The sequence below is a fragment of the Quercus suber genome, unplaced genomic scaffold (genome assembly GCF_002906115.3).
Source record: "Quercus suber isolate HL8 unplaced genomic scaffold, Cork oak 2.0 scaffold_45, whole genome shotgun sequence".
Lineage (NCBI taxonomy): Eukaryota > Viridiplantae > Streptophyta > Magnoliopsida > Fagales > Fagaceae > Quercus > Quercus suber.
Genome location: NW_027069510.1, coordinates 475,557 through 496,428, shown reverse-complemented (window position 1 = coordinate 496,428; position 20,872 = coordinate 475,557). Strand labels below are relative to the sequence as shown.

Sequence of the window (20,872 nt, the reverse complement as noted above, 5' to 3'; positions counted from 1 at the left end):
ATTCACGTGGAACTCGAGTTTCTAAGACTCGAGTTCCCTCCTATAAACCACCCCAGAAAACACGAACCACAAACCCACAACAGTTTTTGCTCCAATTGAGATCATGATTTGGGTTTGGGATTTTGAGAAATGGGTTTGGATTTTGAGAAATGGGTTTGAGATTTTGAGATATGGATTTAGATGAAGAAGGAAGAACTGAAAACACAAACCCACAACAAAAAATATTCCTCCGATGCCAAGATCGTCAAACCCATGGTGCTCCGGTGCCGAAATCGTGATTTTTGGGTTTGGATTTTTGTTTTGATTGAGATCGTGATTTGGGTTTGAGATTTTGAGAAATGGTTTAGGATTTTGAGAAATGGATTTAGATTAGGGTTTGGATTTTTGCTCCGATTGAGATCATGATTTGGATTTGGGATTTTGAGAAATGGACTTAGATGAAGAAGGAAGAACTATCTTGGGTTTTTGGGGGCTTAGAAGAAGGGAGTGGGACGGTAGATGGAGAGAGAGAGAGAGAGAGAGAGAGAGAGAGAAAAAAAAAAAAAGAACGAAGGAAGAAGATAGTGAACAGGAAATCGAGTCTTAAAGACTCGAGTTCAGGTAGATGGAGAGAGAGAGAGAGAGAGAGAGAGAGAGAGAAAAAAAAAAAAAGAACGAAGGAAGAAGATAGTGAACAGGAAATCGAGTCTTAAAGACTCGAGTTCCACGTGGATCTTTTAGTCCACCTCAGCATTGCCAACACACAGAAATCGAATCTCTTAAACTCGATTTGCTACAGGAAATCAAGTCAAAAAGACTCGAGTTGCTAGTTTTCTTAATAGTTTGGAAACGTTGCTAACTAACAAAATTGTTTGGCTTTTATAATTATTAAAAAAGAAAAAGAAAAAGAACGAGGAAAGAGGAAAGAGTCTCTTCTGCACTAAAAAAAATAGGTTTGCTTGGAGGGGAAGGAGAGCATCATTTGAGGAGAGGAAGAGAGAGAGAGTGAAGATGTCGGTATCGACGAGGCAGAGGCGGGCAGTAGCAGCGTCAGATCCTGCGACATCGGAATCAGGAGGAGGAGGAGGAGGAGGAGTAGGAGAGTGGTACACGAAGCACGACAAGCCTTCTTCTAGTGGTGGTAATACGCGAGGAGAAGAGGGATTGAGGTGGTTGTTGCCTTTGTTTGTTCTAGGAACGCTACGCTACATGAGCGCCACATCTAACATCATTCACGACTGCGACGAGGTCTTCAATTACTGGGAGCCTCTCCATTTTCTTCTCTACAAATCTGGCTTCCAAACCTGGGAGTACAGGTGCCTCCCTCCAACTCAATCTTATTTGAAAAATCAATAACTCCCTCCTCCGACTCGATTAATTTCCTGCTTAATCTTGCTTTCTTTTGCAAACCCCCACGCACCCACCATAACTTTAGTGTTTTTTTTTTTTTTTTTGTTCATGCCTCCATGATTAAGTTTGATTTATCGTACCTTTTTCATTTCATGTTTCCCTGTTTTTTTCTTCTAAGGTTATATATTAGTTTGTTGTTTAGAAATTGGGTTATCAGGAGTAAGGTAGTTGCATGTTTTTTGATCCACCGCAGTTAATTCGTTGGACATTTGTAACTTTGTTACATTATGTTTGATGTGGACAATTTAACTGGAACAAAACTGTCTTAGGTTTGAGGATGTGGAAAGTACAGGGACTCAATTGTTGCCTATGTTTACTGGTTCTTTGTTTGATTGGTCTCGTGCATAGGGCTTCACTAATAGCATCTCCATTATGGAATTCATAGAGTCCCTCTATCTCCGTATATAATTTTGCTCTTTTATAATTCTTTTCAACCACTAGTCTCTTTGCAATAAAATATATCTTTTTTTTATTAAAAAAAAAAAAAGTAGTTGCAAAGGTGCGGTGGATTGGCATCGATCGTAGTTTCAAATCCTACATATCAAAAGATGAATAGTTAGACTATTGTTTCTCCAGCTTTCTTGAATTATTTTGAAATATTTCTTAGTTTAACATGACTTTCATTTAAGACATTGAGTATTGTTATAACATATACACTTCCTGCAGTTCCCAGTTTGCACTGCGATCATACTTATATATTCTATTCCATGAATTAGTTGGCCGACCAGCTTCCTGGTTGTTTGGCGACGAAAGAGTATGATTTCTCTATAACCTTGGATTGCTATTCTTTTGATATTTTATTGATATGTGATACTTTATAACGCCAATTTTTATTTATTAGTAGGTTGAAATATACTTTTTGTCCCTGAAATGTGGTCTAAGTTTGATTTTTTTTTTTTTAAATCTTTCATGGGTGAAATTGAAAGTTTTTAAAATTTGAAACAGAAATCAAACTTGGACCATATTTGAGGGGCAAAAAGTGCATTTTAGATTTTATTTTTTACATATTCTTGAACCAATATCTTTCCCATGGCAGGTGAGAGTATTCTATGCTGTAAGACTCTTTCTAGGTCTCCTCTCTGTTATCACAGAAACTGTTCTGGTAGTAGCCCTTTCCAGGAAGTATGGAAAACGTCTTGCTTGTTACACACTTGCAATGTTATGCTTAACCAGTGGCTGCTTTTTCGCTAGCACAAGTGGGTGGACCTTTCTATTAGTCTCCGTTGTTCCTCAATTTGTGCTTCTGTCTTTTGTCTTTAGTGATGCATTATATTTTTGTATTTGGTCAAGTATTAATAATTTGGAGTTTCAGTTGCTCCATTATACTTTGGTTTTTATATTTCATTGTCTTGACATTGTTTGCTAGGTTTCTTGCCAAGTTCATTCTCTATGTATGCCATCTCTCTTTCATCAGGGCTATTTCTTCTAGAGAAACCTGCAATGGCAGTTGCAGTTGCAGCTATTGGTGTAATCCTTGGCTGGCCATTCTCAATCCTGGCTTTCCTGCCAGTCACATTCTACTCTTTGGCTAGAAGGTTTAAACAAGCATTTGTAACCGGGGCTGTCACCTCCCTTTCTCTTCTTGTAAGTTAATCATTAATTTTGATCATTAGATATTACTTTAATGGATCTATTATTTATATGCCTGTACCTTAGCAATTGGCACCAATAGAGTTATTAAATCTCATGTTAAGTAACTTATCAAAAAAAAAAAAAAAAATCTCATATTAAGTAACTGTTGGCATGCACATTACAATGTTAGATATTTGGAATTCTTGCAGGCAGTCTCATGGATCTATTATTTACATGCCTGTACCTTAGCAATTGGCACTGATAGAGTTATTAAATCTCGTATTAAGTAACTTTTGGCATGCACATTACAATGTTAGATATTTGGAATTCTTGCAGGCAGTCTCTTTACTGGTTGACTACTACTACTATGGACGATGGACATCATCTGTGTTGAATCTGTTGCTATATAATGTCGCAGGAGGCGGTGAAAGTCATTTGTATGGGACTGAAGGGCCATTATATTATCTGAGGAATGGATTTAATAATTTTAACTTCTGTTTCATTCTCGCTTTGCTGTTCTTGGGAATTTTGCCAATTGCAAGGAAAAAGTATGTCCCAGACCTGCTGATTGTGGTCTCACCAGTGTATATTTGGCTGGGATTTATGTCTTTGCAGCCACACAAAGAAGAAAGGTTTGATAATTTTACTTTATGAAAAAAAAAATTAAAAAAAAAAATAAAAAAAGAAGAAGAAGAAGAAGAAGAAATTGTTGTGGATTTGGATGATACCTTCTATCCCCACCCCATGCACATTTGTGTGTCTTGACATTTTTTTTTTCATTTCAATGCTAAAATTATAATCTTGTCATTTGCTATCCAAAACCACTAATATTAACAATCATTTATTATGTACTTGAAATTTTTCTATGTTTGTCAATTAGCAAGCTTGATTGTGGTTCAACTGTTCCATTTTTTTTTGAAAGAAAGCACTATCTTGTGTTGGTGGATTAAGGTATTCATATGTACTAGTTAGTGGTCCATGCCCCTTTTTTTGGGAGGGGGAAAACATGTATAACCCACATTTGTAAAACCACATCTACAGATAGTCATGCTAGTGTCAGTCAAGATTCTCATATCCCTAAGTTTGGAGAGAAAATTTGAGATCAAGCAGATTCAGCTAGTAACTTGCATTTAGCATGGAGTAAATATTTTTCTAACCAATCTAGACGTTGATGTATTTAATTCACCTTTATGCCATTCATGTTTTTCTACAACCTTTACTCATTGAAAATGGAGGTTAGAGGTGATTTCTTGTTCAAGGATTGAAGAAATGGTGGTGTCTTAGTGTAAAGGTAGCATCTATGAATAGAAGTGTCAGGTAGTTTGGATAGGTCTACCATTCAAAATTGAGTGGGAGTCCATATATGAGACACAAGTCCATTTCAATAGTTTTTCTTCCCTGATTTTGATTTTTTTCAAATATAAAAAATTATATTTTCTGATGTTCTACTTCTTTGAATTACTGTAAGCATCACCCTCTAACTTATGGCACTTGATAATACATTTTATGTTGACCCTTCTTCATATATCATAACTGATTGCATAAATGGTTTGCATAAGAGTTTTTTTTTTTTTTTTTTTGATAATATGTAGGTCAAGAACTAGGAAAATGAATATCTTAATTTACTTGGGAAGTGAATCCAACGATCTTAATTTATCTCTGGAACCTGAATGGAAAATCTTTGGATAAGTATGGGCCTGTTTGTGTGTATGGCATGAACCTATTTCATGTAATGTTATAAATTAAATTACTGGAAAGGCTGCAAAAGGGTACTCTTATCTGGTTTCTATGGGCTGTTTCTTTAATAATGTTACAGGTATCTGTAAAGGTTTTTATTTGTGCATTTATGAATCATCTACTTTGTTTCCGATAATTAATTTTGAATTTCAAACCTCTTGCTCAGGTCTCCTAAGTTCTGTAATCAGAAGAAAATCAAGATCCATTTAACCTACAGTATTATATTAAAAGAGTGCAGGGGAAATATTATTGATGATAATTGTTTTCTAACTACATTTGTAGGTTCCTTTATCCAGTATACCCACTTATTTGTGTTGCTGCTTCAGCTGTCATCGACAGCTTTCCTGATCTTTTCCGAGATAAATATAATCCCACTGATAATTCCCTGATTGTTGTGGTAAGTGTATTCTATTTTCCCATTCATTTCTCAGTATATGATAATGAGTCCTCACCCATGGTCAATTTCTTCTTGTGTATATATGCAGATGGCCAAATTACTTCGACCTGTGGTTCTTAGCCTCATATTGTGTACCTCCCATGCTCGTACTTTTTCATTGATTCATGGTTACTCTGCTCCTCTGGAGGTTTACAAGCTTTTAGAGCATCATTACGATGCCGGAACGGGTAACAGCCAATATCTTGCCTATATGTATCTGATACTATTTCCTCTTGGTGATGAGATTATCAAGGAATTCACTAAATAACCCCTTTTAATTCATTAAAAGAAGTGAGGTTTAGGGTAATTTTGTCTATCAAGTCATGGAAACAATGCCAACCCCCCCAACTCCCAATGCACGTGCGTGTGTGCACACACACTTACATATCCTAAGATGAAGAAGGAATGTTCTAAGCAGTTGTCCTAGTATTCTTTTGAAAGTCTTAAATGAGAGGTAGCTTTGATATTCTGGCTTCAATGTTCTTTTATAATGGAAATGGTATAGGAAATGAATAGCTAAAGGCGTGACAGTACATGTTGGTTGGTAACAATTTTACATTTCTTGAAAATTTAAAATGCAGTAAAGTGCTTCCTTTTAAATTTTTGTGATGACACTTACTAAGAGATAGGCTAGTTATACCAGCCTGGATGATCTAGTATTCTTGTTCCCTTTAACATAATATAGCTTTACTAGTAATAATGTTCTGTCCGATTGATATGGTAGCCTTAGGAACATACGCTTCTTAATGGTCGTTTTATTCAGGACTTACATTTCCTTTTGTTTTAAAACATGTGTTTTCAGTTTATTTTTTCAGATATCAGTGTCCAAGAATTTTCTTTGAAATTCTGTAATAGCATTTCTAAATTTTCTTCTCCCTAAATTATTTGTTACTCTTTCTGTAATTTACACCTTAAAACTCAAGGCCGAGTTTCTTCCAACAGGAGTATGATGGAGTTATGGAAGATTAATATGTTATTACTTTTCAAATTCGCCTATTCAAGAATTATTTTATTGGGTCCTCGTGTGAAGTCCAATTGAAGCGAAAGACGTGCCCTTTTAATGGTCTAAGTATGAGTCTTTTAGGGTTAAAACAGTTTTTAATTTGGGTTTTTATTTTATTAGTTATGGTCAGTTTTATATTGAGGGGCAAATCTGTAATTTCTGCAATTCCTGTGAATTAAGGGTATTTTGGTAATTTAGTTGAGTCTAGAATCTTCTAAGGTGTTCTAAGTATCTTAGGTTTATTTACTTTGGGTCCAAGTTAGTATTTATTAGGTTTTATTTAGTAGTCCTAATGCTAGTAGGCTACTAGTTCAAGTAGAGTCTTTATATATATTGTATTCAAATAAAATAGAATGATTTGATAAATAAAATTGAGTGTTTTGAGCGACCCTAAACAGCCCTAACTTCTTTCTAATTCTTCTTCTTTCCTAACCCTAAACCCACCACAACTAAACGTAGACAAATCCCTAGTTCGTACTACATCAAGTTTTGGTGTCACTTTAGCGACTTTTCTGACACATTACTGTCAGTGGGAACTAAAGTTTGATAAACTGCCATGAGAATAGGAAAGACAACTCAATTTTAAAGACCACATCAATTCCAAGGACATCATTTATTTGGTATTCGAAAGGTTAAAGGTGATAAAGCCATTTGAATCTGATGCAGGACAAAACCAAACAATGCAACATGAAAATTAAAGAACAAACAAATAAAGATAGGCAACCTAGAGTCAGCATTTAGGCTCTTTTGGAGACAACACCAAGCAAGAGATATCCTCTAGGAGTTAGCATTTGGGGTTGGTTGGAGATAATTGGAACAATATCAAGAGAGATTTTATTCTAGTTCATGGCAAGACGCTTGTAGCTCAATTGGTTAGCACCCCCTGGTGTTCTCTAGGGTTCAAGTCCTCCTACCCCCAATTATCATATTACCACAAAAAAAGAAGAAAAGAAATCTAGTTTAAATCTCTATAGAATAAATTAGATTGTTGCTAGGATTTTGAGACAATTCAATTAAGATATTATATGAAAGTATGATTTTTCTATTCTTTTTTATTTGAGATTTCAAGGATATATTTTCATTGGTTAATTCAAATATAAAAATAAATAAATAAAAATATTATATTATAAAAAAACTCATGAGTGGGTTATGTTGGAGTGAAACAGAAAAGTGTGAGAAGAGCCGGATCTAAATGCTGTCTCAATAGTTTTGAACCATGTAGACCATATTCATCATAAAAAAAATTCCCTCATCATAGGAGTACAATACTATGCTTATATAGACTACTTGGACTACATAATTCTAATTGACTAAGGAAACTTAATTTTAAATGACTTGGGAAATCCCAATAATTACAAAAATACCATTGACTTTAGGAAATTGAATAAAAATACAATTGTTTCCAAAATTAAACACTAAATAAAATACTAATAAACCTAATTGACCAATAAAAATACAATTGTTTCCAAAATTAAATTAGACTAAGTTACCAACAAAAAAAAAAATTCCACATCGAAATCTTTTATGTTTTGGATCCTATATGCTGCAGGTTCTGTACTATGCGTCGGAAGTGAATGGCACCGATTTCCATCCTCATTTTTTGTTCCTGATTATGTGGGAGAAGTCCGATGGATTGATGATGGGTTCCAAGGTCTTCTGCCATTCCCATTCAATTCTACCCTAGGAGGGACTGCAGCAGCACCACCATATTTTAATAATAAGAACAAGGCATCGGATGAGCAATATGTAATTAAACTGCCCTAGAAATTGTTTGATATGCCAAAACTTGTTCTGTTTTCCCTTTCCATTATATCATTAATGACCCACCATTTGATCCTACAGCTCCGGGATCTTGAGGCATGTACTTTTCTGGTTGAGCTGCAGCTTAATCGACCTTACAATACTCGTGGAAGTGACTTGTCAACATGGGAGGTAAATCAATCTTCTTCTCTTCACTTTTCCTTGCATGATTATACTAAATTTTATGTATCTTCTTCAGGCCGTGGCAGCACTGCCTTACCTGGACAGGGAGCTCTCACCTGCCATGTTTCGGTCATTTTTTATCCCATACCTGTGGCAGGAGAAGAACTTATTTGGCATGTATAAACTGCTTAGAAGAATACCAAAATGATTTGGCCGGTCTTGAAGTGTGTTTGACCATACCCTTAGCGGTTTGTGGTAACGTTGATACCTTACCCACTGAGGAAGAAAATCCGGAATTACATTTGACCCAATTTTGCTAATGAGATTGCTAACTATTCATACTTAAAAGGTTTTACCTGATTCTGCACTGGAATTGAGTTGACTGGTCCATTTATATATTTATTGTATGTTCCAGACGTTATTATGTGTATGTAATTCTTTTATGTTCTATAGGTTTCTAAATTCACAAGCTTCTCCCATACTCTCCTTTCCGTTTCACTCGGGGTATTTTGCCATGTCATTTAAAATTTTTAAATGATGTGACATTTAATACACATCTAAATTTGTACTACTTGAATCATAAAATGGATCCATTTCAAATGTAGGGGATCATTATTCCACCTTTAAAACCTGTCATTCTCTTTGACTTATGATACTCTAATTATTATATATAGTTAAATTCCAAACAACTACCCTTAAGGTTTGGGCTAATACTTACTAGGTCTAAGACTTCTTAAAACTAACCAACATAATTTTTAAAAGACAACTTTGTTCCTAAATAGCTAACGCCATTACTTATCTTTTCTCTCTTACCAAACCCAAGTGATATCCTTCTCTTCTCTCTCATTCCTCTCTCTCTCTCTCATTGAACCCTAGTCATCGGCGAAACCCATAATCTTCTGTCCCTCTCTAAATTTGGGTGTGAAATAGTATGGCCATACAATCAAATCAAAATAGCAATCCCACAGATTTCCTTTGGATGTTAGGTTCGGATGATTTGGGTATGGGTTTGAAAAATGGGATTTTGGGCATACTATTTGTAGATCTATGGGTTTGCTATTTTGATTTGGGTTTTGTGGTTTTTGATGTTTGAAAGGATGTCTTCGAGTCTAGTGCTTGTGGTTTGGATTTAAATTTTGGTGGGTGACCTTTAAGATATGTGGTCGTCATGTGGCTTGGGTGGTCGTGAATTTGGTATGGTTTGTTGTGAGTTTTTGGATTGTTTTGATTTGGGTGGTCATGAGCAGAGGTTTGTGATGTGTTTCAAGAAATGTTTGATGTGGTTAATGGATATGGGTGAGGGTTTGCGATGGTGATGGGTTTGACTTTGGGGTGGCCAGCGAACACTGTTTGAAACATTCAGTAGTTTTCTTTTTTATCCTTTTGTTTTGCATTGAGTTTGAGATGGTGGTAGTTGTGGGTTGTTGCTGATGTTACTGTTTTTGGGTGGGAAGAAAATAGGAGAGAGAGAGAGAGAGAGAGAGAGAGAGAGAGAGAGAGAGAGAGTTGATGCTAAACTAACCTTTAGCAGTGATGGCTATTCAATGCAGTTGTTGGCGTCGGTGAAGGCTTATGGGTTTTGCAGGTGGCATGGTTCAGTGATAGAAAGGGACAAGAGAGAAGAGACTTAGAAGAGATAATAGCATTAAGCAATTTGGGGGACAAAGTTGTCTTTTAGGTACTAAATTGGTTAATTTTGAGAAGTCTTGGACCTAGTTGGTATTGATCCACATCTCATGGTAGTTGCCTAAAATTTACCTAATTATATATATTCACGAGCTTCATAAATGAAACTCTTAGAGATTTTATTATTATTATTATTATTTAGAGATGCATAGAATAAGAGGAATTACACCATATGACAAGTTTAACGATTTTTTTTTAATAGGATGTTTAACGAGTTTAACTTATGTGTAATCAATGAAATTTTGTCATTTTCTTGATACCTATAAAAAATAGTAATATCCCTCCGGGTATTGTACTATAATTTTCGTTAACTTATTTTGCAGTAGTCCAGATGGGCTATATCCTGCCCACCACATTGTCATTACCAAAGCTTGTTTGCCTGTCACTAAGTGGTAACACTCATGACTCAACTCTTTTTCTTTTCTTTTTTTAAGAGGGAACACTCAACTTATTTAAGAGAGACGAAAAGTAAAATGAAATTTTAAGAAATACTTTATGTATTGTATTCCCTTATTTGGGAATTGAACAAAGAAGAAATAGAATGATTAATGTAGAAATCTCTTTCCTTTTTTTTTTTTTTTTGGGAAAATTCCTCCCATAGTTGAAAAGAACATTTATGACTTATCCAGATCAAATATTGATTTTAGACCTATTTTGAGAAGATTAAAAAACAAAAAAAAAAAAATGAAAGTCATAATAGTAAATTATTATTTATTTACTTCCATTCCTTTTGTTTGTGTTTGTGTTTGTGTGTTTTTTTTTTTTTGCTAAACTTTATTCATTTTGTTATAAACTCTTAAATATACATAAATAAATATAAACCATATTCTTTTGTACGTAATTCTTTATGATTTATTTTTTCTATATATATATATATATATATATTTACAAAACTTATGTACAGTACCTTAGATGTTGTTCCTTAAATTTTCCTCTTAAGATTCTGCCATGTGATTACTTAACTTAAAAAATACTCTTTTATTCATGAGGAAAAAGTAACATGACAGAATTTTAAGAGAAAAACCTAAAGAACAACATATAAGTACTGTACCTAAATCTTGCTCCATTTTTTTTTTTTTTTTTTTTAAATAACTCTTAAACATAGTTTCACTTTCAGCAGTTAACCCTTTCTTTTTCCTTGCTTCCCATTGTTGCCACTCGTCTCAACTTCTATCAATAGAGGAGAGGAGAGGTTAGGACTTAGGAGTTTCATATAAAGAAAGAAATCAATAAAAGTTTGACAACTCAAGAAAAAAAAAAGGGAGTCGGTGGGTATGTAGAAATACAACAGAATATAAGGACTCATAGACATTTAGTAAAATTGGGAAACGACTACTTCGATCTTTTGACTTCATCAGCATCTCCCATTCTAAAAATTGAAAATAAGAATAAATAAAAAGGAGCTCTGTGACAATATCTTCTTCCTTTTCTGTGGTGGGAACTCCTTATGGGGGATCAAGAAGTTGCTGATAGGATTGCAATCATGCCAGGTCTGCCCAAGAATGTGAGCTTTGCTCACTACTCTGGGTTTGTGATCCTCAACAAAGGCACTGGGAAGAACTTATTCGTGGAATAGTGGTAAGCTTCTTCAATTGTTGTTATAAGTTGATTCTGTTTAAATAGATATACAGTGAGTTTACATTTAACTCCAATTAGTTAAACTCTTCTTGTTTGCATGGGCTTTGTTGTCGAAATTTCTGTTTCTTGACTGCTAATAATCCATCAATGTGCAGAATACAAGAGTGGTTCATGTATCTGCAAAATCTGGTTTCTGAGAATTTTAGAAACATGGAAGCTGGTGGTTAACAGGCTTATATATATACTACTCTGGGTTTGTGATCCTCAACAAAGGCACTGGGAAGAACTTATTCGTGGAATAGTGGTAAGCTTCTTCAATTGTTGTTATAAGTTGATTCTGTTTAAATAGATATACAGTGAGTTTACATTTAACTCCAATTAGTTAAACTCTTCTTGTTTGCATGGGCTTTGTTGTCGAAATTTCTGTTTCTTGACTGCTAATAATCCATCAATGTGCAGAATACAAGAGTGGTTCATGTATCTGCAAAATCTGGTTTCTGAGAATTTTAGAAACATGGAAGCTGGTGGTTAACAGGCTTATATATATACACGGGCGGCTCTAGGTGCAGCCCAGGGGGTTCAAATGAACCCCCTGAGCTGGGCCAAAAAAATAAAAAAATTTATATAATTTTTTTTTATTAATTTGATCCTCCTAAAATAAATTTTGAACCCCCTAAACTTAAATTTTTTTTAAGCCTAGCTTAAATGAATTTGAATATGAGCATCTAGACAATATCTTGGTCTTTTTAAACACACACACACACACACAAATAATAATAAAAATAAAAATAAAAATAAAAACCAATATGATCTAAAATATGGGGGGAAAAATAGTAAACCTAATAACAAAAGTATAAATTTTTTCATCTTAAATCTTAAAAAAAATCATTTACATCTTAACAAATTTAAAATAAACTAATACATAAAAGTTTATTGTATTTAGATCTCACTTGGAGTTCACTTAACAATGATAATTCATATGTTGATTGTATTTAAAAACAATAGATGATTTCTAAGATTTAATCTTAATAACAATAATTATTATCTTCATCATATTAATAAACAATATGCAATAAACTTATAGTTTATCTTATATGAGGAATGCTATGTTCATAATACGCTCATAATAAAATCTAATTAGCAAATTGTTACTAGTTATTACTAATGAGAAAAAAAAAAAGTAATTTCAGTAGTGAATTTAAATTAAAACTAATAACAACTTATAAGGTAAAATTTGTTGGAAAAGTGTTGTGAAAATGTTTCAGATGTAGTATTTCTCATCTTTTATTCTTTTACTACTACGTATTATGAAAAATTTTGTAATAAAGAAATCATGTAGACCGCAAGATTCACTTTTTTTTTTTTTTACCCAAGATACATCTTCTTACTGACCCCCCTAAAAATATATGCTAGAGCCGCCATTGTATATATATATATATATATATCAAATGGCTTTCTTAATCCATACTCAAGCATTGTATTTCACTGAATTTTCAGAGCATTAGGTAGATGCTTTGCTTCTGTTTGACTAAACCTATCCAATTATTGAGAAGTTTTTGTTAAGTTGCAAATGCAAATCTACTTTTCTTGGATTCCCCGGTGGTCTCATGAAAAGTACGTTGGAAATACTCTAATGAAAAACAAGTTTTGATTTCACAAATAAGATCCCAAATAATTAGCAAGAACAAAATAAAGAGGAAGAGAGGAACAATCTCACATTGCTATAGAATCATGTAAAAGTGTTGTCTCTAAAAGTTGATTTGTGCCACTCAAAGTAGAACTTGGTGCTTATCACTCTCTTGGCCGATCAACCTTCCAAAATTAGACTATAACATCAACCTTCGCAATGAACACACTCCCAACAACAAAGGTTCAAGAATAACCCTAGTACTATGCCTTTCCTTTAGCAAGTGTAGTTTGCACTTAATATGAAGTGTGGTCTGCACTTAATATGAAGTGCAGACCTGGTCTTCGACTAAGGAAGAGCAGACCAGAACTTGGTCTTCTACTAAGGAAGACTAGATCAAACTAGAAGAACAAGGAAGAGCAGAAGATGTTCTACTAATGAAGCAAAGAAAGAATGTGTGAACAATGCGAGTTCTAGTGGAAGTTTTATTAGCACAAAAAAATAATTAAATAAAAATAAAATTTAGTTACAAAATTAGTTGTAGTCTTAAACTACAACCTTAATATCTTTTTATTAAAGATGAATTTTAATAAATCCACCATTGGATTACATCTTCTTCTAATATCCTCTATGATTGCAAACTTTTCTAGAAAATTAAATATCAATAACTATACTATCAATAAATTGTTTAAATTGCAAATTTTTGTAGTTTAAAATTATGCATTAAATATAAGCTTATAGATTATATAGTAAAAAATATCTGATTGACACAAAATTTGACATATGTATTGAGAGCGTAAAGAACATGTAATTTAATAGTTGGATTTTCAAACTATATAATAATATTTATTTTATTGAGTAATGTTGTAATTTTAACCTATAACTAATTATATAACTAGACTCTGTCCATAAAATAATAAGTTGGCTTTCTAACAAAGCTAAACTCTAACCGGCAGACCCAACAATCACTGACAAATCCAATGGCTCATCCAAACGGTCACCAAACACGTTAAATATCCAGTGGGCTGGAAAAAAGGAAAGTAATGACTTTTCTTACCAATGAAGCTAAACTCCAATGGGCAGAACCAACGGGTCAGTCAAATTGTCATTGAAAGAAAATAAAAACCCAAGAAAAATTAGTTGGAACTCATGTGATATGAATAAAGTCCAAGTCCAGACTAGGCCGACTATTTTAAGATATTAACTGAGATAAACAGTGGCATATAAACACAATCCAAAGCATTCTAACCTATGTGAGACTCATAACAATAAATGAAGTGTTTGAAACACACACCCACACCAACAAAGTATAAAGTCAACAATACAAATTTCAATTCCATCCTTCACCCTTCACCCACATATTAGCTAAACAAAAGTTTCATATCTACTTTTTAATTTTTTTCTTTTCTTGGTTTCTTATGGGGTTTGTGACATTTTAGCCAAGGATGGTTGTGCTTTTCTATCAGAGTGGCTTCAAAGGTTTCCACGATACAAATATAGGGATTTTTATATGGCTGGAGCGAGGTATACAGGTTCATTTTCAATCATACGTACAATTTTATTGATTTGATAAAGGTATTGACCAGTGTTTTAGCTGATGTTACTTACGTTTTATTAACATATATAAATATCAGGTCACTTTGTTCCTCAATTGGCTCAAGTTATATTGAGTAGAAACAAGGGTATTAAAGAACCGATCATTGATTAATCTGAAAGATTTCTTGGTAAGAGATTAATGCACAGAAGCTGTGCGAGAAAAATTGTTTAGATTGAACTTAATTTGATTGATGGTCTAATTGTTCATTGTCAGCTTGGAAACCCTACCATTGATAAGTCCAATTACAATGTTGGTCAACTTCAGTACTGGTGGAGCCGTGGATTAATGTCAGACTTAATTCTGAAACTGGAAATATCAATACTTTCAACATATTAACTAGACCAAGTGATGATGACCAAAAAAATTATCCAAAAAACTTCAGGGTCACACATGTAACTGTAAGCTCCATCTAATTCACTACACAGGCAAAATTTGATTAACTTTATGAGCACTTAAAGTTAACTCTTATCTGCCTTACGGGGTGAGTTGCACTTCCCTCTAAATATAGTTAATAACCCTATCGTTGTTGGACCAGCACTGATAGGCTACCATTTGTTTTTCTAAGGGGAGCAGGGCATATGATCATACAAATAAAAAATATAAAAAAGGATGCTTGGCCCGTTGTATAATAAGAGGTCCATGCTGCTGAAGTTATGTTATGGAATAAATTAATAAGATCCTATTGCTAGTAAGACCTAATATCTCTCATGCAAAACTAAATGGATCAATATTACAAAGGAAATTGGTAATCGGTAATGGAAAAACCAATTTCCACATAAAATTGATTTCAAAATTTAAAATGAAAAAGTTAATGAATGCCTTAAGAGAATTTATTAGTAGACCATTTTTAGATACTATTTTATGGAAAAAAGAAAAAAAGTAACTTACTTTTATGACAACTTTTTATATTTCCTATAAAAGTGGTATTACAATTTTCCTAAAATGACCCATTAACAAATATTCTATGGGCACCTGAGACTCTAATTAAAATGAGAAAATTAGCATTGCTTTCCACATTATGAAGCTTGTATTGTGGCTGCTAGTATGTACATGCAAGGGGAATCAATCTTTTGATATCAGCTCCTAGAAACTGAAACTTCATCTCTAAATTCTCATAACCTCTGTAAATATGAGCAGCACCACTGATCTCTGTAGTTCCTTCTGCTGCCAATCCTGCTAATACCAGTGCCATCCCACCTCTTAAATCAGTTGCAACTAGTTGAGAACCATGCAAGGGACTGCAAAAGGAAAAAAAAGAAAAGAATCTCCATCTAATAAATCTCAAGATGAGGCAAGCATTACACAATCATTGTTTTAAGACAATATACCTCCCTTTATCTTTCCCAAAAACTAGAGCAGTGCTCCCACAAAGCTGAATTCTTGCTCCAAGCTTACGCAGTTCTTTTACTACTCCAAAAGAGATAATAAACATGAGACATTAGTTCATGAAAGATATTGAAGTATTTATAATATTAGCTTTTGAAATTTGCAAAAGAATGAACATTTGGGGCAAGGATGCATAAAACATAATAAGCATTATTCTGCCTAGACTCTCTTTTCATTAGGCATCTTTAATTAAATTAAAAAAAAAAAAAAAAAACAAAAAAACAAAAAAAGGTTTGACACAAAATGTAACAATGTAACCACTGTATGGTTCCACATTTTGTAGATGAAGTACTAAGCAGCACCATACCATCTGCACAACAAGCATCAAACACACATGCGCGCGCACACGCATTTTTAGATCATAATGCTCCTCCAATCTTATAGGAAAAACATTCTTGGAAGCATGTTCCAACTATTTTTTTGGTTAGTAGGTTAGACATGCACCTAGTGGATTTGAACTAACAACCTTACCCTCCACCAGTTCTTATGGAAGGAAAACTCATTTGAGCTAGAGCTCACTGGCAGAAACAAATTCCAGTTAAACAAATTCCAGTTTTCAATTGGAAAATTCATTTCTAGGCAGGAAAAACTGAACTTGAGTTTGAATGCCCTTTTAAAAAATTTGCTTGCAAAAAGAAAAATGATAAATCTGCTGGTGAAAAAGTATTCAATGCCACACCATGACAGCTAATTTACCACATACCATGACCCATGCGTTTGTCAAATACGCATTCCTCCGCGATGCTAGAACCAATGCATGTGGTGAGTAGAGACATTGTTTGAGGTTGAAGATCCGTAGGAAACCCAGGAAATGGGCTTGTCTTAATATCAAAACCTCGCAAATCTTTAACATCTGTAGAGGCTGCTGAAATCTACAATGCCGATGAATTAGAATAGCTCAAGCAATAAACCAAATGAGAATAAAAACAAAAACATAACTACAAAAATTTTATATACCTCAAAAGTGTCATGGTTGCACTGTCTGATTTTGCAACCAGAAGTTAATAGTTTGTCTATCAAACATGTTAGATGGGAAGGGATGACACGTGACACTGAGATGCAAGAGCGAGTAATTGCTGCAGCAAGCATAAAGGTGCCTGCTTCAATGCGATCAGGTGAAATAGTACATTCAACACCATTCAATTGACACTTTCCCTTGATAATAAGCCGGTCACTTCCTGCTCCCTCTATACAGGCCCCACTCTCTGTTAGAAAACAAGCAAGATCAACCACCTCTGGTTCCTGTGGATAAATTTTGGGCCAAGAACTCAGTTTAATATTTCAATTAATTCCATTAGACAACACCTTAATTTCATTAATAAGTTCCACCATCTTCACAACCAAAATCTAGAAAAATCAGTGAGATTGCTAATGTCATACTTGGGCAACATTTGAGAGTACAGTGACTCCATCAGCCATACATGCTGCCATCATAAGAGTTTCAGTTGCCCCAACACTGGGGTAATCAAGTTGGAATCTCCCCCCTACCAATCCTCTGCCATTCTCTGTACGAGCTTGAACTTTCCCATTCCTGTAATATTGCACAAATGATACTTAGTGGATTCTTTGCATGTTAGTGGGTTCCAATGCAATAAGATCCTATTAACAGTTAACAGTAGGTTTATCATTAACTGGCAAGTCTTCTTCTCGCTTTTTTTCTTTTTTTAGTTTCAAATGTCTTTTCATTTGTGGCCTGAACCCAGATCAGTTTTAATTTTATTAGGAACATGATCAGCAGTTTGGGAAGGTTTACAGAAGAAGGCATATCTGATTTTCATAACGTAAATCTGGTTCAGAATTTGAAACCATAAAATTGGCATGGCCCCCAACTGAGACCTTCTTAGCTAAAGGGATTGTTGGAGTCTTTATTTCTTCTGGGTCCTTATGTTGATTACACAGTTCGCTGCATGATTAATGCTTAGTCTTTGGAACCAAGGGAAATTGTATACCTATCATCTAAGCAGTTGATAAGGTTCTCCAAAAAATCTATTATATAAGGAATAGTAGCAGCCATCATATGAAGTCGATAAAAATTTTCTAGATAATATTAGCAGTCATTTTCTTGAATGTATGATGCATTCAAATCCTAGTAGTTTTCCAAAGATTTACTGCATAAATTACCGCATAAGTCACTCACAATACCAGAAGACGAGTGACACACCTTTCACCATATAACCCACAACACCTAAGCCCCAAATCTTAAATACCAAAACCCCCATGTGAATAGGAGTAGAAAAACTTCCATTCAAAGTAAGTGATACTTCAACCATCACCTAAGCCTACATAAAGAAAGTAACAGTACAACTACTCAAAAGTGTTGATTACTATGATGGGACAATAAAAAATAAAATAGACAAGAAGTAGGCAACTCAAAGTGACAATGCGGGGCTAGCCTATGCACTTTGATTTGTGAACCATTTTACACCCTAGGAATCTTATCTCTATCCACTCTTATGATCTCATCACTTAATTCCAACCCACTCTTAACTTTTTTGGATGAGCCCAACTGTAAACTAGAAGAGAACTGACCTTACAACCTACAGTACCAGTTAACTTGAGTATTTGTGGTTAAATTTTGCAGTTACACTAGTTTGCATTTTCCAAAGTCCATTATACATAAAAACAAATAGTGTCCAAATTAACCAATTTGCAGTATGATCACTATGACATGGCGAAAAATGTTCATAATGACTTAATGATTGAGCTCATCCATAAAAAATTTACATCATTGACCATGTTATAACTTATAAGGGTGAGATAATCAGATAATTCAAGTTTGGAATCCATCACTCTAATCCTCTCAAGTCATTGTTTTGAATTCCTTAAAATTACACTGACAGACAATGTAAGAAAAGGAATGTTGGGAACCATGAGGCCCATGACAATTCCACATGACAAGGCCATCTTAAGACACAAACCCACTTAAAAGTGATGTTATTTACAGCCATACGGCTATATTATAAATGCGTCCACTGTCTTATCACCTATGTGAAGGTATCCAATGGACATTACTGCAATTTTGACAATCGAAGCCTCTTTGGGAAGAAAGTTCATCAAAACTAAGTGTGCATTTGCATAGCAAACACGGCAAGCATTTTGTGTTTTTCCCTGGGTCCTGCGCACCATTCACGGAACCCACAAGTACGGAAAATGCAACAAGAGTCAATAAATCTGGGTCCCACGAGCACTATTCATAGTTTAAAAATTATTTTATTACAGCGTTTTCAGCAATAAACGGTATCTAAACAGACCCTAAATCTTAATTTCTCACATCTGCTAATCTGCTATACACATTTCCCTTTCTCAAAATAATAATTTGCCAACAAATTGATTTTAATCCAAGAAAAGAATCCTAGAACTTTAATGAAGGATAGATATTAATATACCCAATCCATCATATGCAAAAAAATAAAAAAATAAAAAAGGTTTCAGCACCATAAAAGGAATATTTTGTGCAATAGCCAATTAAGCACACAACATGCCAAAATCGCATAACGATAATAAAACTCAATTCCACTTGTTAAAATAATGCATGCCATTGAGTTGAAAGTTACATTTTTAACAGGTAAACCGTATTTACAAGTAAGAGAGAGAGAGAGAGAGAGCGCGCAAGATAGTGTCAAAATAATGATTAAAATGATTCTAAGCATTTCTACGCCCCCAATATCTAGTGCGATGAGCAAAGTAATGTGGTGGGTTGCTGCACAAAACGAAAAATGTAGACCACTCGGCGGTCGCACAAGTCAGCAAATTGTGTTCTTTCTAGAATGAATCGAGTGATTGATATCAACAAGACCGAAACAAGAAAAGAGCAAAAAGAAGTACTGTAGCATAGCTAGAGTAGAGATAAGCAAGAAATGGAAAATGAGGAGTTTAGAAAGAAAGCTACGCCTACCCCTACCTGACATAAACAATAGCACCAAGAGCACGAAGGCCTCGAATGAACAAGTCGACAGGGCGAGCCCCGATGTCGCAGCCGCCGGGCAATGCGACAGTGGCCTCGCCGAAACGAGCCAGCAAAGGCCCGATAACGAAGAACCCACCTCGAATCTTGCGAATGGCATCTGAACAAGGCTCGAGGGAGTGGACCCCATCAGTGTTAACCAAGTATTGGCCATCACATTGAGACAGAGAGACATGGATTTGGGCACCCAACGAGGTCAAAATGGAAGCCATATCTCGAGTATCTGATACATTGGGGACATTGTTAAGCTTACAAGTGCCTGAGCAGCAAAGGGTGGCAGCCAGAATGGCCAATGCTGAGTTCTTGGAACCACTGATGGGGACATGGCCACACAGCCTAGAAGGCCCTGTGATAGTGAGTTTTAGGTCTGGGTTTTGGGTTTGAGAGTTTGACAAAAAGTGGGTATAAGTATAATGGGGGTTTTGAAGAAGGGGTTTTGTATTTGTATTTGTTGAAGTTGAAGGGTTGAAGTTGAAGGATGATAATGGTGTGGCCATTAAGCTGTGACTTGTGAGCTGTGTCTGTGACAGGTTCATAACACTTTGTTATTTGTGTCACTATTTAAGGCGGGCAGGGCATCCACTTCCAGGCCAGTACTACATCAAATCTTCAATGCACTATACCGGATTCAATAAGATCCCACATTATTTTTTTTATTTTAATAGATCCCACGTGAATCAGAATCCTGATAATGATGTTCATATCCTATCCCGTGACCAGTATGCTGTCTTCGCGATAAGATCAGACAAACACAATAATTTCCATTTTAGGTAAGATTGTTGTGTCTGGACTCTGGATTTATTATATCCTTTGCTTAACACATGTCAGATTTCAAAATTCAAAAGATCAAATCAAACAGCTGCTGGTGGGAGACAAGAAAATCTTTTTTTCTTTGATTTTTGTGTTTTCTAAAGAAAAGCCAATTAGTCTCATTAATCACACCTAAAGTTTTAAAATATTTTTTATCATATATG

General features: G+C 34.7%; 2 protein-coding genes and 1 long non-coding RNA gene across 4 annotated transcripts; 2 read left to right on the top strand and 1 right to left on the bottom strand.

Annotated features, from left to right (window-relative positions):
- The first annotated feature begins 879 nt into the window (after positions 1–879).
- On the top strand, positions 880–8,508 carry LOC112001946 (alpha-1,2-mannosyltransferase ALG9). 2 transcript variants are annotated; one of them, XM_024034123.2, is made up of 10 exons: positions 880–1,295; positions 2,056–2,143; positions 2,426–2,585; positions 2,804–2,973; positions 3,298–3,593; positions 4,981–5,095; positions 5,184–5,322; positions 7,687–7,883; positions 7,980–8,069; positions 8,137–8,508. In XM_024034123.2, exons 1-10 carry the CDS (start codon positions 991–993, stop codon positions 8,266–8,268), a joined length of 1,692 nt encoding a protein of 563 aa, XP_023889891.1. In that variant the 5' UTR covers positions 880–990; the 3' UTR covers positions 8,269–8,508. The 2 variants fall into 2 exon arrangements, with proteins under 2 accessions (XP_023889891.1, XP_023889890.1); XM_024034122.2 differs by having other exon boundaries at positions 2,756–2,973.
- Positions 8,509–11,567: 3,059 nt separating this feature from the next.
- On the top strand, positions 11,568–14,602 carry LOC136066748 (uncharacterized). The gene is made up of 2 exons (XR_010628222.1): positions 11,568–11,628; positions 14,391–14,602. It is a non-coding gene; the product is annotated as an uncharacterized LOC136066748 (long non-coding RNA).
- Positions 14,603–15,434: 832 nt separating this feature from the next.
- Positions 15,435–20,506, bottom strand: LOC112001947 (uncharacterized). Its single transcript, XM_024034124.2, has 6 exons — positions 19,836–20,506; positions 17,315–17,465; positions 16,892–17,176; positions 16,638–16,806; positions 15,877–15,955; positions 15,435–15,786 (listed from the first exon to the last, which is right to left on the bottom strand). The coding sequence occupies exons 1-6, from the start codon at positions 20,432–20,434 to the stop codon at positions 15,588–15,590; spliced, it is 1,482 nt and encodes a 493-aa protein (XP_023889892.1). The 5' UTR covers positions 20,435–20,506; the 3' UTR covers positions 15,435–15,587.
- Positions 20,507–20,872: the final 366 nt, after the last annotated feature.

Bases quoted from the DNA above. Each gene is read 5' to 3' on its own strand.
- LOC112001946 (XM_024034122.2), top strand. From the start codon at position 991: ATGTCGGTATCGACGAGGCAGAGGCGGGCAGTAGCAGCGTCAGATCCT. The intron at 2,586-2,755 runs GTGGGTGGACCT...ATTGTTTGCTAG, and splicing joins CTGCTTTTTCGCTAGCACAA to GTTTCTTGCCAAGTTCATTC. The intron at 7,884-7,979 runs GTAATTAAACTG...TTGATCCTACAG, and splicing joins AGGCATCGGATGAGCAATAT to CTCCGGGATCTTGAGGCATG.
- LOC112001947 (XM_024034124.2), bottom strand. From the start codon at position 20,434: ATGAACCTGTCACAGACACAGCTCACAAGTCACAGCTTAATGGCCACA. The intron at 17,466-19,835 runs GTAGGGGTAGGC...GCAATATTACAG, and splicing joins GGTGCTATTGTTTATGTCAG to GAATGGGAAAGTTCAAGCTC. The intron at 17,177-17,314 runs GTATGACATTAG...ATTTATCCACAG, and splicing joins TACTCTCAAATGTTGCCCAA to GAACCAGAGGTGGTTGATCT.